The 17,239-nt window shown below is 38.6% G+C and overlaps 1 protein-coding gene across 1 annotated transcript in view; it reads right to left on the bottom strand.

The window, feature by feature from the left end:
* Positions 1-816: 816 nt before the first annotated feature.
* SLC5A7 (solute carrier family 5 member 7) overlaps positions 817-17,239 on the bottom strand; it is a 32,384-nt gene continuing 15,961 nt past the window's right edge. The window contains exons 5-9 of the mRNA XM_073590485.1: positions 14,868-15,016; positions 12,278-12,421; positions 10,745-10,898; positions 7,655-7,872; positions 817-5,762 (exon numbers count right to left, since the gene is read on the bottom strand). Coding sequence (XP_073446586.1) covers positions 5,133-5,762; positions 7,655-7,872; positions 10,745-10,898; positions 12,278-12,421; positions 14,868-15,016 — 1,295 coding nt within the window. The 3' untranslated portion in view covers positions 817-5,132. The remainder of the gene's footprint in view (positions 5,763-7,654; positions 7,873-10,744; positions 10,899-12,277; positions 12,422-14,867; positions 15,017-17,239) is intronic.

Below are 17,239 nucleotides of genomic sequence, written 5' to 3'. Positions count from 1 at the left end.
TAGATACATTGTCTTAGTGTATAACGAGGCATGAGGACAAGAGACGCTTAGATTCACCTTGTTATCATCCAGAGGATAAGGTGTGTCTATTTTCTAAGTGCACATCTCAAGATTCCGTCCAACAAGTTGGGTCCTCGCTTCTTCTGTCTCTTTAAAGTCATCAAGCAAATTAATGCCTTGTCTTATAAGTTGACTCTACCATCCTCTTTGCGTGTGCCCAACTACTTTCATGTGTCCCTACTGAAGTCTTTCAGCCTAAGTCCCTTCTTCAAGTATTTTGGGGCTATGCCTGCTCACATCAGTCCCGATGATGTCTTTGAGGTGAAGAATATCTTAGCATTGAAGAAGGTGAGAGGAAATACATTTTTCTTAGTCAATTGGAAGAGATTTGGACCTGAATAAAGGTTGTGGGGTCCCAAGCAAAAAAATCATGCTCCACTTCTCCTACAGAAATTCCTAGCAGGCTTGAAGAAAAGGAGATATAAGGGGGGGGTACTGTTAAAACAGCACCTGCGTCCCAGCACAAATTTCCTTCCCCTCTCTGCAGGGACATCAGCGAGTTGATTTATCCGTCCACGCTTCCTCGTCAGCTGTTTCCTCCCAGGACCTGCACACAGCACGCAGGTCTCTTGGGAGTGTGCTTATGGTACACGTGTACTCCTCGGCTCTTAAAGTGCCAGCTCACACACTTCTAAAAATTTCTCCAGCCAATAGCTGAGAGACATCTGATATTTAAGGCACCTTCCCCTATTGGGAAGTACCTTATAAACTTCAGTATCCAGTCTGTTTTCTGCTACCAAATTGTGAGGTCCCTGTAAATGTGCTCTGTCCGAACCTGAGCTTGTCCACCTTGCCTGCAACTGATTCTGCTTGCCGTGTTTGAACTGGTACACGTTCACCCTTAGTCTGTCTATTAAGCCATGAGCCTGATATGTCTTGTCAGCACCTATACCGTTACCCTCACAAATCCAGTTTGAAACTGCAACTGTAATCCTGTACCTGAGGCCATCCTGTGTTCTTGAACTTATCCTGTCTGTTCCTGATCTGGTATCTGTTCTGTCAACCAACCGCATGTTGCCCTGTGTCACAGTTCTTGGCCGGTCCTGCATCCCTATCCCCTTGGAGATCAGCTGCTTTGGCTCTGGGGTCTGTCCTGGAGTTCAAGGCTAACCATACAATCAGGGGTCTAGTTTAGAACCAGGTGTTCACTTAGTTACACTCCTCCCCGGACCATAGTATTGTGGTTCCACAACCACATGCTTAACAGATTTACAGATTGAGCCATATGTAAAATTTATTTCTTGTATCTTTGTGTCTTTTATCAGCTGTTTCTGCACCATAGGGTGCATCCAGGTTGAAATAACAGAATAAACGATTATATTGTTCTCCGCTAAAACTATATTTCCTAGAAGCACTTGCTTTGAGAAGGGGGTTGGACCAGATGGCCCAGGAGGTCCCTTCCAACTCTACGATTCTATGATTCTATGATTCTATGATTCTATAAGTGCTACAGAACCCTCTCCTCTTTGCTACTGGTTAGCCACACCTGAGCTATCATCAAGCTAACATAAATGTAAAATACACATTATGCTTCTGTACACTGTCTGCTCCTTTATAACACTACTATAGGTAGATGGTTGACCCAGCTTAGGGGAAGGAATTTTTTTCCCTATGGAGAAAATTGGCTTCTACTCTGTGGGTTTTTTGCCTTCCCCAGGATCAACAATGCAGAACAGCTGCACTAAAAATAGGCTGAACTAAATGGACATAAGGTCTTCCTTCAGCCTTCAAAACTATGTTACTATGTTACTCTGCCTGATCAATTTTAACTTCTACACCAGTATAGCTGTAGTGTGGTTTTACGTCATTGTTAGCTGGTTTTAGAAAAAAAACAACTCTCAGGTGCTCAGCATGTTTGTTGTCTGTTGCAGACAGATCAATGATGTGAAACTGCAAATGCCACTATATTAATGCATATATTATACTAATAGATGTGAATAAACACAACATATAGAATAATGTTCAACAAAAACATTTTTATGAATACACTAGCTGAAGAGCCCGGCGTTGCCCGGGCATAGTAATTAACTGCTGTCCCACTCTCTCCCGTCGCAGCCCCACTCTCCATCCACCATCCGCTCTCTCACTCTGCAGCCCCTGTCTCCACTGGCCATCCCAGCTCTCCATCCACCATCACGCTCTCTCCTTCCACAGCCCCACTCTCCAATCAGTGTCCCACATTCTTTCTCCACAGCCCCACTCTCCAAACACTGTCCCGCATTCTTCCTCCACAGCCCCGCTCTCTCCCTCATCATCCCCTGTCTCCACTGGCCATCCCATCTGCTCCCTCCACAGCCCCGCTCTCCACTGGCTGTCCCGCTCTCTCTCTCTCCGCAGCCCTGCTCTCCACTCACCGTTCTTCGCTCTCCCTCCACATCTCCTGTCTCCACTGGCCATTCTGATCTCTCCCTCAGCAGCCCAGCTCTCCACCCATGTCCTGCTCTCTACCTTAACAGCTCCACTCTCCACAGCCCCACTCTCTCCCTCCATAGCCATGCTCTCCATCCATGTCCCGCTATCTCCCTCCACAGCCACACTCTATCCCTCCGCAGCCCCGCTCTCCACCCACATCCTGCACTTTCCCTCTGCAACCCTGCTCTCCAGCCGCCAGTGGGTGGGGCTATGTGGAGTGAGTGTGGCTTGATACATACACACATACATACACTCAGCTTTATATATATAGATAACATTAAGATTCACTTCTTAGTATATCTTATTTCTTATTAAATCTTCTTCATATATGTTTCATATATGTTTCCCCGTGAAATTTCCTGTGCACAATTTGATCCTCTCTGTATGTTATAGTGCCATGTTGAACCCCCCAATTTTTTATCTTATGTATTAATAAAAATATTTTTTTATTGAACATTATTCTATAGGTTCTATTTATTCACATCTGTTAGTAGGATTTGTGCAATTATATAGTGGATATTCACATACGTACTGTTTAGTCATCAACAAAACCCCTCTTTTCTTTAGTCTAGTATATTAATGCATATGTCCGAAGACAATCCTCTGCATTATGCAACAATAGAGTGGAATATGCAGTTTTACATCACTCAGCAGCAAGCAACAAACACCGCTCAAGTAATTTAAGCCCCTGTACACAGATCCACATACTGAAGCATATTTCTTCTCTCAGCCCCATGTATAATACACATATCTCTTCCTTTGGTCCCCTCTATAAACAGCCCACACTTCAGAATACCTCTTTTTCTTCCCACTGTATATACAGCCTCTCCTGCAGTATATCCCTTCTTTTTGACCTGTCCATATACAACCCACCATGCAGTAAATCTCTCTATATAATGCACATTCAGCAGAATATCTCTCTTCTGTTTCCTGTATATACAGTGATTTCTGCAATATATAGCTGTTTTCTGTCTCCTGCATATTCAGCCTGTCCTCCAGCACATAGTTATCAGCACACAAGCACACGGCTGTTTCCTGGTTATGGGCTCTGCACTATGATGGAAAAGACAATATCAACTGCTGCTCACCCAAGATCTGTACTCTATTTTAATCACAGCAGGAGAGTTTCCTTCTCTGAACTTCTCTGCTCTCTACTCCTATAATCAGATCAGGAAATTCCCCTACTCTGGATGTTTGTAAATACAATATGGATCTTAGCTGTGCAGCAGTTCAAAGCAGCTTCTAAAGGACTCTGGCCATAGGAAACAGCACTGCAGCATAGGGTTTGGGAGAGAAAGAAGCAGAATAATTTAATAAGGTCTATTACCCACATTCGCAGCTTTGTAATTAGGAAAACTAATAAAAAAAATAGTTTAGTTACTCTATAAACAACAAATTAATTACTTCTATTTTAAACAAAGTGAATGCCAACTATCATTAATGTCATTTTGGCTGGGTATTGGTATTGGTCTTGGATATTGGGATGGATGACTCCAAATCCTTTGTTTTCTTTCATTGGTTCCCTAATATTCAAAATAAGGTTAAGGATTTTTAGTAGTATTTTGTCTGTTCCATACAACTAGCCTAATGTGGCTTGCATAAAGTGGCAAATGAGAAACTGAATTCACTTGTATTTTTATTTAAGGTTAAAACCATCCTATCTGACAGGCCAAAATTACAAATTTATGATTAGACAACAGGTTCAAAATTGGCCAATTTGAATTTTATCTAATATATGTGTACAATGTACAGTATGTATATGTATGGTAATATTTTGCTAAGATAATAGGATCTGACCAGGTCCTAATCTCTGACAAATGTGAAAGAATCTGCCTAAAATTTTTTGGGGAAATGAGAAGGGTGTTGACAAGTTCAATAACTGGTGAAAATGATTTGACTTTAGGTATCTCTCTACTTGTTATTATACAGCTCACCTAAAGTATGTCCATACAATTAATAATGCTCCAGAAATATACAACTTAAATATACTTCTTCATATTCTATGCACACTCTATGTAGAGATTACAATTTTTAATACATATTGTAATGTACAGTAGGTATACTCAGTTAAATGAGCAATTAAATATAAATTATTAGAGTAGTAAAAACTGGTAAAAACAACAGATAACATCCAATGATGTCATGAAAACATTCATAAAAATAAAAATCTATGTAATATGAAATGTTTTACAATATTTCATTGTATGGTAACCTTTTTTTACATCATATATTTATTTATTATGGCAACCATTTTTTTTTAGAAAATAAACATATGGTTCTAAAGGATATTCTACTGTTAAAAAATGCTTCAGATATATACAATAGCTGTTGTGGGTGCAGTGATTTCATTGGATTGCGGCAGACCAAGTGTATGTGTGTCTTTTTACATATTTATTATTGCTGGGTTTATATAACAAACTCAAGCTGCAGATTAACCACATCATATTAATTCATCTGAAGAATAAAATTCAATTTAGATTACGTTTATGTGCCTTCATACTGGGAGGATGATATGATGTGTATGCTGAATTGTGCAATGACATACATATACAGTATAAAACCATATATAACTGTAGTAAAACACCGCTTACCATCTTTATTTCAGTTTATAGAGTTTTCATTGCTATTTATGTAGAAGCAGCATACTTATTATGGCTATATCAGAGGTCCTTGTTTTCAAGTTCTGGAGATTCTGGGCTTGAGTCCAAGTCACTGATGGCCTCCTTATTTACAAATGTGTTCCCCAATGTTATGCTGTGTCTTGGCTTCACTGGAGCTAACTCCGACAAATTGATATTGTCATTCTTCACAAGAGTTGTCTTGTCCATATTCTCTTCACTGTGCTTAGCCACCACAGCATTTAAGAAATCAAATTTTGGTGACAATGTTCCCTTTTCGAATAGATACTTGACCAAGTGAGAGATGGCTATATTGCTTAGAAATGAAACCATCATAGAGAGTGTTTTAAAAGGGAATCTTTGTAAATATATATTATTCTTGTCTACATAGCAGTCCCCATAACATATAAGAGCCTGAAGATGTAGATATGGTTCTCCTCCACTTATCCGTAGAAAAAGCCCTAGGATGTACCCTACTATAGAGCCATAAGTGTTGGTTCCTTTGATAAACAAGACACAAAGCAGCTGTGGGAAAATGACAATGTAGACCAAGTCAGAACTCAGATACCACAGTCCGTACACCGACTTTGCCAGTAATGCCATGGCTGTTGCAGCAGCTCCAAATATAAAGACAGTGCCCTTCATAACCAAGGAAATCTCCCTTTCTGATGCCTGGGAAATAAATGATATTTAATTGAATAAAAATACAATTTTTGACATGTGTACAGTACAGAAGACAACATTTTCAAGTACCTCAAAAGGTGCATAAAAACTGAAAATCTTTGCTTATACCCTCTGCTTAATTAGTTATTTCTTTTACAATTCTTCATTGGTGAAGGCAGTTAACAGAAAGAAATATCTCCAATTGCTGGGTGCTGGGGCCTTTCTGCAGTCATCTGCAATTTCATGAAGGATGTGGCTGATAGAGCTGTGCACATTTATTAGAGTGGAATTGAATTCTGCTTGAATTTTAGAAAAATGTGTATTCTTCAGAATTTCGATTTCCTGTAATTCTCTCTGTATGAGCTGCAAATTTGTTGAACTGAAGAGGGCCAGAAAAAAGTTTTTTTTTAAAACTAATACTCATCTCTCCACTCACTTCCCAGCTACTTCTGCTTCATGCTCTCCTTGTAGCTTTTCGACATGTCTTCTTACTGCAACCACACTCTGGAACTCAGGGCCTCTTATCTCTAGAACAAGAAACGATGGGCACTCTAGGCAGGGACATCCCTGCCCAAATGTGACCCGACGTCCTGGCCTAACATGAATATGCCTGGAGTTTCAGCACACGGTAGGCAAGAAAAAGATCCAAGGACCGTACGAGGGACACCAAGCAGAGGAAGTGTGCAGTGAGGTGACTATTGGTTGTTTTGTTTTCCACATCTTACATTTATTATGCTCTGGGGTCTCTCCGGATCACAGAGTAAGGGACAATCAATTTGTGAAGAATAAATTAGCTACAAATTGACTTTCCCATCTGGCAGATTTGGCTAATTTGAATTGTGTCATTTCTACTGGAAGAAAATATTTAATTCCCTTGCAGCACATTTGCTGGAAAAGAGGAGCAATAAACGAAGCCCACTGAAATCAGTGAGCAGTCCATGTGATGAATGGATTTTGTGCATATTTGATAGTGAGATAAACTACACAGCAGCTATCTGCTCAAGTCTGAAAGATGTATTGAATGAAGACCTGTTATGTATAAACTTAACGAGATTGCTATGTGTGACGGGGATCAGCGACCGGCCCCCCTGCTGGGTATCGCTGATCGTGCTCGATCGGCCTGGGCCATTTTTTGATCGCTGGTCTCCCGCTGGCCAGTGCGCATTGCTGCTTTTGGCAGCGAGAGACCAGCGATCAGTGACGCTGGACGCTGGTTTCTAATGTAAACATCGAGTATCCAGGAGCCGTGCGGCTATTAGATACCCGATGTTTACCTTGGAAACCAACGTGTATGCCGGTTTCCAAGGTAAACAGCGGGTATCCAAGAGCCACAGCTCCTGGATACCCGATGTTTACATTAGAAACCAGCGTGCTCACTGGTCCTGATTGCTGGAGGGGCAGTCAATGTGACAGCTCACCAGCGATCAGCTTAACGATGTCCCAGCGATCCCATCCATGTCGGATCGTTGGTGGGATCGCTGGGACATCGTTATGTGTAACGGGGCCTTTAGAAAGCTATATTATCGTACATGAAAATGAGTTTTCTAAACCAAACAACCTCTTTAAGTTACTCGTTATTTTATTTCTAGGCTACTTTTACGCCTTGTCTCGTAGCACAGGGAATATATCTGACATCCAAAGTACCAGCAATTAATTCCGTCTCCCTTTATTCTCATCTGTTGCTCTCAGTAATATAAAAACATGTAAATAATGATTAAACACTGTGCGTTGTAGTTTGCAAAATTGAAATATAACAAAATAAATGAAATTCAACCCTTATTATTGTGACCCATTTCCTATAATTAAAGTTTTACGCCAAACATATTATAGCTTTTTAATTACGGTAATTCATATGCTGCATTCAGCATATGAATTAACGAAAATTCTCAGAAGTTACTTACATTTTGTCTAAATGAAAGCTGATAGATGTTTCTGGCAAACATAGAGCTGGCAGACAAGATTGAAGAGTCAGCGGATGACATCACAGCAGCGGATACGGCACCGAGTCCGAAGAAAGAAATGTAAGGAGGGCACAGATACTGAAGAACAATGGGCAGGATCATATCTGTTTCATTTCTTGACTGTGGATCAGGCAAACCATAGTCGGTTTGATTCCACTCTGAAAGTAATGGGGAAACACAAGCTTTTTGTTCAAAGAATACTAATTAATAATATAATAATAATTATTATTATTAGGGTGTTCCAAAACTAAGATTTACTTTAATTCTAAATGTCTGTCTATTTATTGTATTAATCTAATCTCTTTTCTAATAATAATTAAAAATTCCCTATAGCTCCATCACTACACTATTTAACAGCTTTTAATTTTTTTCCCTACTTCCTACATGATGACGCTTCATTTGAGAATCCTCAGTGCATGCTGAGATACTCAAATGAGATTTCATCAGACGGCAGAGTCTGCGGTCACTGCCACAGTCTCTGTCTCCACCCTGAAATGAAACCTCATCAATGACATCCATTTCAGGGACTGGGCTTGTCCCTGCTCTACTGAGCATGCATCAGTTGTCATTTTTGACATATGTTCGGTAGAGCTCTTTTGTTAATGTGCATATTCTTTCAATGCTCATTGACAGTGCACTCCCTCACCGGTTCTGATGAGAAGTGACGAGTCAGCAAGAGAGAGCACTGTCTGTGTGCATTGTTAGTAGAATCAGTGAGAGAGTGAATTGACAACCAACACATGCTCAGTAGAGTAGGAACTAGCCCAGACTCTGAAACGGACGTAACTGATGATGCTTCACTTCAGAGTGGGGGCAGAGACTGTGGCAGTGTCCCCTGATGACATCTCGTATGAGTTTCCCAGCATGCACTGGAGGTTCTCAAAGGAAGTGTCATCAAACAGGAAGCAGGGAGAAAGAAAAGGAAAGCAGTTAGATAGCGTTGTGAGGGAATGATAGAGAATTTTGAATTAAAATGTATTAGAAAAGAGTTTAGACTATTATATTAAATAGATAGGCTTTTTGTATTAAAATAATTGTTAGTTTTCAAACGCTGCTTTAATAAAGGTTGTACCATATTCAGTCATGCAAATTAATGTCTTATAAGGATAAATATCACATAAGTCAAACATTTGACAAAGTTTAGATCTGTAATATTAATATAAAAAGAAAATTAATAATGCAACCTTATGAAGAATATGTTGGAACAGTTTTTATTAAAGACTTAGACAAAATCTCTGATACAGTCATGGTCAAAAGTGTTGGCACCCTTGAAATTGTTCCAGAAAATGAATTATTTCTCCCACAAAATTATTGCAATTGTACATGTTTTATTATACACGTTTATTTCCTTTATGTGTATTGGCACAACACGAGAAAAAAAGGCAAATTGGGCATAATTTCACAAAAATTCCATTTTTGTTAAACAGTAGAAGGATGTGCTTTGCCAAAAAGCTCTATTTTGGTCTTTTCTGTCCACAAGACACTTTCCCAGAAGGATTTTGGCTTACTCCCATACATTTTGGCACACTGCAGTGTTAACATGATATGTTACAACTGTGATTATACTGATAAATAGAATGCATCAGTGACAATATAGTTTATTATTGGTATCTGTGAACCTATTGAGGCATAACGCATAGACTGCAACAAGCACAGTGGATTGGATTTTGTTTTAAATTCAAGGGTATCAATAAAGGTTACATTTTAATAGTTTGTCCACCTCAGTCAGTGATTTAGCTTTTTTATGTCTCTGTGTCAGCAGTGGGGTCCTCCTGGTCTCTTGCCATAGCGTTTCATTTCATTCAAATGTTGACGGATAGTTCGCGCTGACACTGATGCACCCTGAACATGCAAAATAGCTTTAATTTCTTTGGAACTTGATTGGGGCTGCTTATCCACAAATCCGGACTATCCTGCATTGCAACCTTTCAACAACTTTTCTCTGCCTTCCGCGTCCAGGGAGATTATCTACAGTGCCATGAATTATAAACTTCTTGATTATGTTGCCCCATGGATAAGAGAACATCAAGATCTCTGGAGATGGACTTGTAGCCTTGAGATTGCTGATATTGTTTAACAAAGTTGGTTCTCAAGTTCTCAGACAGTTCTCTATTCCTCTTTCTGTTCATTATGCTCAGTGTGGCAAACACAGACACATAATGCAAAGATATAGTGAATTCACCTCTTTTATCTGATTTCAGGTATGATTTACATATTTCCCACAACTGTTACTTGCCACAAGTGAGTTTCAACGAGCACCACATGCTTGCAACAAAGTTGTTTACCCATAATTCTAGAATGGTGCCAACAATTTTGTCTGGACCATTTTCGGGTTTTATGTGAAATTATGTCCAATTTGCTTTTTTCTGTGTTGTTCCAATACACACAAAAGAAATAAACATGTGTATAACAAAACGTGTAATTGCAATAATTTTCTCATAGAAATACTTCATTTTCTGGAATAATTTCAAGGGTACCAACACTTTTGGCTATGACTATATGTCAAATTAAACCTCTACACATACAAAATAATATACACTTTGGACCTTATTCATCTAAGCTTCTAAGGCACCACAGAAAGCTTTGAAAAGTGCCATAATTTTGGCACACGCTGAGAGCTCGCTAAAATGTGACTTTTGGCATTCATATGTCATTTTTTTCTCAGCTCCAACAAAGTAGGCTGAGTTGTGGTGGGACAATGGTGTAATGACCACTGCTTGTCAAATTAATGATGAGCAGTGGCGCTTGTTACATCACAAATCTTATTCTGGCAGTGGCTGGAGTAGGATTCGTGGTGAGGCGCACACAGGGGTTTATGCTACTGGTTAATTTAGTTAATGATACTTGTCCGACGCTCCTGATTCATGAAGAGACATGTGCCTCATCATGAATCAGGAGTCTGACTCCAGCACATCTCATCAAGATCATCATGAAGAGCGCCAGTCTTGATATATTGGGCCCTAAATGTACCAGATCATCAATTTCTCAATATGAAAGATGTAAATATTGAGACATGTAAACCTAACATACCTGTGGAAGCTCCTATAGCACCAATAAGAATTGAAGGAATAGCCATCAATAAGCAGCCAAAGGCAGCTAAAATAGAGAGAACTTGGGCATAGGTTGCTGAGGATGCTGACAGGACCCTTTGGAAATATGCCTGCCAGGGAATCCCTCCTAGAATCTGCAAAATTTAGAATTTGAAGCATATAAACACTTGTATTTCAGCAGTAATGATAGTATTGTCATGTGTCATATCTTCTTCATATACAGTAGAATCCATATAGCAATGCTAAGTAATAATATCACCACCATGTTTTTTCCCAAAAAAATAGAATTTCAATTTTATTGGTTCTCTCAAAGTACTCCCTTTTATACTAAATTTCTACATGTGCTCCAATTTTCTACATTTTACTTAGGTTGTTGACAATATTCTTGCTAATATGGCCCAATATTTCGAGTGGTTGAGGATGGTTAATGACTCCTGATGAAGGAGCATGAGAGCTGACAATCAGCTTCCTCCAATAGAAAAACAGATTTCCAATGTGAGGTTTTTTCAGTTTGAGCATAGTGATGGAACTTGAGACTGAGTAGAATGAAGAACAAGTCAGACCACTTGAAAAGTGGTGGGGATGACCGATTCAAAGTTCAGTGACGTAGTCAAGTCAACAATAAATGACTAGATACATGTGGCACATGGGGATTTAAGTAAGGCATCAGACCACACATTAGGCCACTGAATCTGTCCTAGCATTGGTCTGAAGACTGGCAAAATGTAATTTACATAATGCAAAATAAGTAACTATATTGTCGATCAGTGCCCACGTCACCCAGCCAGAAGGGGAAGTTATGGGTGATTGACTGGACAGACAGAACTCCAAGGAGCAGGATAGGTGATCAGAGAAAAGAGGAGCAGCACTTTCAACCACAAAATCAGAATGGTAGCAGCAGACAGCAGGGGCAGATGACACTTGGTGACAGGTAAGCATGTAGCAACAGTTAGAAACTTAAAAAATGCTTGTACATTATTAAACATCACTTCATATTTTTCCCCTAATACACTCTTGTCTAATGCTAGGAAAAAAGAAATAAACAGAAAACTTCTGCAAGTTCACAATGACATATTTGCAGCAGAAATTTCAAAGATCTGAATATTGTACATCTGGACTCCTGCAAACCTCACTCGGATATATTGAGCAGCAACAGAAAGAAATGCATAAAATGCATCAAAACGGCATAGTTTTTCCAAGTAATAAAGTCTGCAACTTTATAGATATAAAACTTTTAAAAAGGGCTTCAAATATAATTTATTAATATGTAATGTAAATGTACCGTAAATATTTTAGCTAATTCAGACATAAGCCCAATTAATATGTGAAATACAATAATTTTATAGCCCAGAAATTTGAAGGCTAGATAGATTCGAAATGTGACATTGAGGAAATTGATTATTCTTGTGCAGTTTTCTTCCTGACCCTAAGTCTTCTCATACTGTGCCCTTTTCACACAAGTTTTACAATCCATCAAAAAAAAAAAAAACATTTTAAGAAAAGTATTGTTTACCAGCAGCAAGAAACTGTCAATCCAAGACCAGGCATCTTCTTTCCTTATGCTGCCCAGCCACGGATCCTTGTAGACTTCTTCTACAGCTGTCACTGTGATGTCTGTAACTGCGGGATGAGTCATTGCAAAAGGTACACTGATCCACTGCAACACAAAGAGCCAGCATGTCTGAAGTGACACTGGTCTTAAACATTGCCATTTCGCACAATAAAAACAAAAAGTAAGGCAATTTATGTAAAGTCATATGACAGGGAGACGTTTTGCAATCATAGTAATTTAAAATTAGCTAAATGGTAAAATGACAAGAACAGCGGTGGACACTGACAGTCAAGGGCACCGCTGCTGAATGTGAGTCTAGGCTCCTGCCTTTCGTCATGTACTCAGGAAAAACAGCAGGCTAAAAATATAAAAATAAAATAAGTAAAAATACCATTGTCAATCCAAATTATTGTTAATAGCCTCGCCCCATAAAAAAACCCTACAAATATTTGCTACAAAATGGGAAGCAAAAACCGACACTTGTTTCCCTTAATTTCCCTCTGATATCGCCCCCCAAAAAAGAAAAAAAGAGAATATTACAGTGACATACAGATGATGCCCCATTTTCAGAAAAACAAAGAGAATAGCAGAAAAAAAAGAGAATATTACAGTATTATATAAATGAGGCCCAATGAATTTTGAAAAGAAAGGTGCAAAAAATACTTGTATATTTAAATAAAAAAAAACATTTAAAGCTCTTTAAACCGCATGTACAAAAACCTAGAAAAAGGACCTGGTCAGGAATGGGAATAAATGGCCTGGTCCTGAACTGGTTAAAAAAGTTTACTAAAAATTGCATTTATTTAAATTATTTTTGTACCATTATATATTAATAACTGAATATAAGAAAATGTTTTTTCTGTTTTGTTTTCTGCTCCTTTGTTAATCCATAATGGACTGATATATAAATTAAAATCTGTATATGCTAGGTCTTTAGGTAGAGAAATTGCTCCAATATACAGCAGTCTATTGCTGACTGTTGTTAACGTCTACCCTTTCAAGGAACAATAGTGCAATCTATGGCTCTTTATTAATTTGTGGATTCTATGACTCAGGTTCTGCATTTCAATCCTGCCTAAAACTAAATAAAAGAAGAAGTTTGCTATGAATTGAACATACCGTATAAGCATCAAATGAGCAAAGTCTGATGCTGGGGAGGCGCCTACCCAATCTAATATTCTTTGTTACTGGAGGTGAATCTGCTCTGGATTTGAGAAAGCATCATGTATAATGGGCTACACGGGACTACTACTCAGCAGGCAGCAGAGGTGCCTGCAGTTGTTTTGTTGAGAGCATTACAGATCAGTTTCCTGACTGGCTTACCCTTCCCCCCAAGGGTTACCGGGTAGCTGAACTGATTGCGCAGGTGGTATGTCAGTCACCACAGCACCCCAATACAAGGTCCCAAACAGCCCCAATACCTCAGCCCCCTATATGAGTACAGGTGCTTCTAATAAAATTAGAATATCTTCAAAAAGTTAATTTATTTCATTTCTTCAATGCTAAAAGTGAAACTCGTATATTGTATAGAGTCATTTCAAACAGAGTGATCTATTTCATGTGTTTATTTCTGTTAATATTGATGATTATGGCTTACAGCCAATGGAAACCCAAAAGTCATTTTCTCAGTAAATTACAATACTTTATAACACCAGCTTGAAAAATTATTTTAAAACCTTGAACCTAGAAGAAGACCTAAGAAGGTCGAAACGCGTTGTCTGCACGCATAATGCAGCAGTGTGCCCTTTGTTTCTGATCCCCTGTGTACAATAAGGATTTCTGCTAAATGGAATATTTTTTAAAAGATAATACAATAGAATGGATTTTAATTGCCGAGTAGGAAGAATCCGCTGGAATTATTTGTCGTTTCCTGTGGCCATACAGCATCAGGTTATCCGAAGACATGTCTTGTTTACTCCCTGATATGTGCTGGGTGGTTTGGGGATTGGAGACCTTGGCAATTGACCAGTTTATCTTCCTTAATGCCAGCCCTGATCATGGATACTTCATGTATCAAAGCTGCAACCAATCACTAAACTCAGCGGCTTGTGCCATTTACATCTACAGAGCTGCTGAGCTCAGTAATTGGATGCAGTGGCGATGTTGATGTGATATCACTGCTGCAGCCAAAGCACAGAAACTACTGCAGGGTAGAGAGCTGGCGATGAGCCCAGGGTGGATGAATACTAACTGGATTTGTTATTTTACATGACTACGACTGCATGTGTTTGGGGTCCACTTTGTCGAAAATGGAAAATCCCTTTATTAATATAATATTGTTTAATAATATTCAATACCCTATATACAACTAAATACCATAGTTTAATCCAATTGAATGATAGTATTCATTCCTACTTGGCAAAAAACATAAATTCAATCATAGTTCAATTTAGATCTGAAAAATACAATTGTTGAATACTGTACGAAATGGCATTACTGGCTACATTATATGCAACACACAAAGTTCAATAGTGCAACAGTAGAGTTTTATGTGAGTGACGAGAAGAAGAAAGATGTACCGGTAATAATGTTTGCTTTTTCTTTTACTCACCAATCCTACAAAGATGCAGAAGAGCTGAACGACGTCAGTGTAGGCAACAGAATACATTCCACCAACAAGGGTGTAGAAAATAGCAATCAGGGCAGACACTATCACTGAAAGGTTTATATCAATATCCACTATAACACTTATGGTGGCACCTATGAGAAATACATACAAAACATGCAAATCAATTACAATACATACCTTAAAAGCTTGTGATGTTGGTGTATCAATTGAAGCTCAATAAATTCAGTTTATTTTAATTCTGTTGCATGCATGTTACCTGTGAACATTTGTTAGCAATGTTCTGTCCTAAATACAGTCCTTCAGGCTCTGTTCACACTGGACTGTCTACCAGTTCACAAGGCCAGTCCATTCCTTCACTACTGAGAAACCAGCATTTGAAGCTGATATTAGTGATGTGACCTCAGGAAAAGGAGTCATCAGTTAAACAGGAAGAGGCGGTGCTGGGTGGGAAATAGAGCTGGAGTGACAGAGGCTCCAGATCTACAAATAGATTTTCACATCCTCATTTGAATATCGATTCAAATGCTAATTTCTCAGCAACAGAGGAATGGATTGTTCATGTAAAAGTCTGTCTTTGAAAGAGCTACATGCACATAAAAATATATTTTTTGGGGGGTGGTGTGGAGTAGGAGAAAATCCTTCTGACAGGTTCCTATAAAAATACATAAACCTCCATAGAAACCTGACATTGCCTATTGCGAGTCAATGAGCTCTGTCAGGATTAGTCTATATGATTTGCAAACAGCTCTCGCATAGCTGTCATAGCTCACTTATATATGGTGCAAGCATGATGAATAGAGCCTCAGACTAATCATTTTAAAATGACACAATAAATGTATTTAGCTCATATGTGGATTAATTCATCGTTGACTCACTTTGTCATTCTCCTTCATTGTGATCCCTCTCTATTATAATCCTTGTGTCTATCTTTATCAAAGCAGAAGCTCATGTATACTCATTAGTGCCTCCGACTCTCACCCATCCATCTTGGAATATGTTATTTAGTATCCCCCTGCACTTGAACAAATTTTATTGGTCTGTAATGTGACATCACATTAACTATTGAGCCATAGTGAGCTGCCATTTTGATAGCGAGACCGTTATAAAATTCAATGCAAATAAGAAGCTAACTCTTGAAATTAAAATAAATTTGTTCAATTGAATTTTTATATTCCAAAACATTTATAAGTTTTTGTTGCTTTTTTGAAAAGATAAATCAATTTATTGCTACATATGTAAAATAGCATTTCAAGTTCAGTATACAACAGTCTGGAAGTGCAATGGGGTGTGATGATGCATTTTCAGCTCCTCTGCCTTCGGTTGTATTCCCTGCCTAGCACCTGCACTGGTTGACTGACAGGTCGTTGGTTGTGTACTAGAGCTAACAACCTGCCATCAACTAAAGGAGACATTGAATACAGTATGAAGCTAAGGAGCTTGAAGTGCATTGTTATATCCCATCAGTAGCATGATCTAGAGAAAGAGACCTTGAATCCAGTGATGTATTACTTACTGGGCTACTTACTGTAGTTTTGATAAAATCATCAGTAGGAGGTTATGATTAGTAGACTAGTAAACCTACTACCATGTAATTCTCCATATCCATGAGTTCTGTATAAACCTAGCCCCACTGATTGGCAGCTTTTTGCCTATGCACAGCATACACAGAAATCTGTCCATCAGTGGTGTGTTTGCGGGGTTATTCAGTGCTCAGCATTTAAAGAACTGAGAGATCTTCAGCAGGGAACACAATCGTTAGAGGAGCATAAGCAGAAGATTTAGGGTGAAGGGTGGAATAATTCAAAGAAGGGACTGTCTGCTCCAAAGTAGATATTAAGGGGCTGCCAAGTGGAGAGACAACCTATTACAGAGGGGGTTTGATATAATAAATAGTGTGAATATCCTGGGATTTCCTTTGTAAAGTATTTATGTGTGGTTTGCACTGGTTTATTTTTAACAATTTGACAATCTGCAAAAAAAAACCCATCTCACCTGACCAGTCTGCCAAGTGCTTGATGTTCAGAATTTTACTATTATACTTTATTATTTTTCTATTTTTGAAAACGATTAAGGATGATATCTTGTACATAAGATTAGTCTGTTGTCTTGTTATTCGCCCTGTTAGCATGTTACAATTTCAATTTTAAACTATTAACATTTAAAAACAGAATAATGACTTCAATATTACTGAGATAATTATCATCACAAACAGTCAGAATGTAAACAAGCACCTTACTGTTTCATCTAATCATGACACAGTTGGAAATTAGAGTAAATTATCTTTATTAGAGCCAGAAAAGCTTGGCCCCAAGCAGGAGAGATAGACCAGGCAACCTATGACAAATGCACTTGAA

The sequence above is a fragment of the Dendrobates tinctorius genome, unplaced genomic scaffold (genome assembly GCF_039654945.1).
Source record: "Dendrobates tinctorius isolate UK_male_01 unplaced genomic scaffold, ASM3965494v1 ptg000117l, whole genome shotgun sequence".
NCBI lineage: Eukaryota > Metazoa > Chordata > Amphibia > Anura > Dendrobatidae > Dendrobates > Dendrobates tinctorius.
This window is presented reverse-complemented; position numbering and strand designations above follow the sequence as displayed.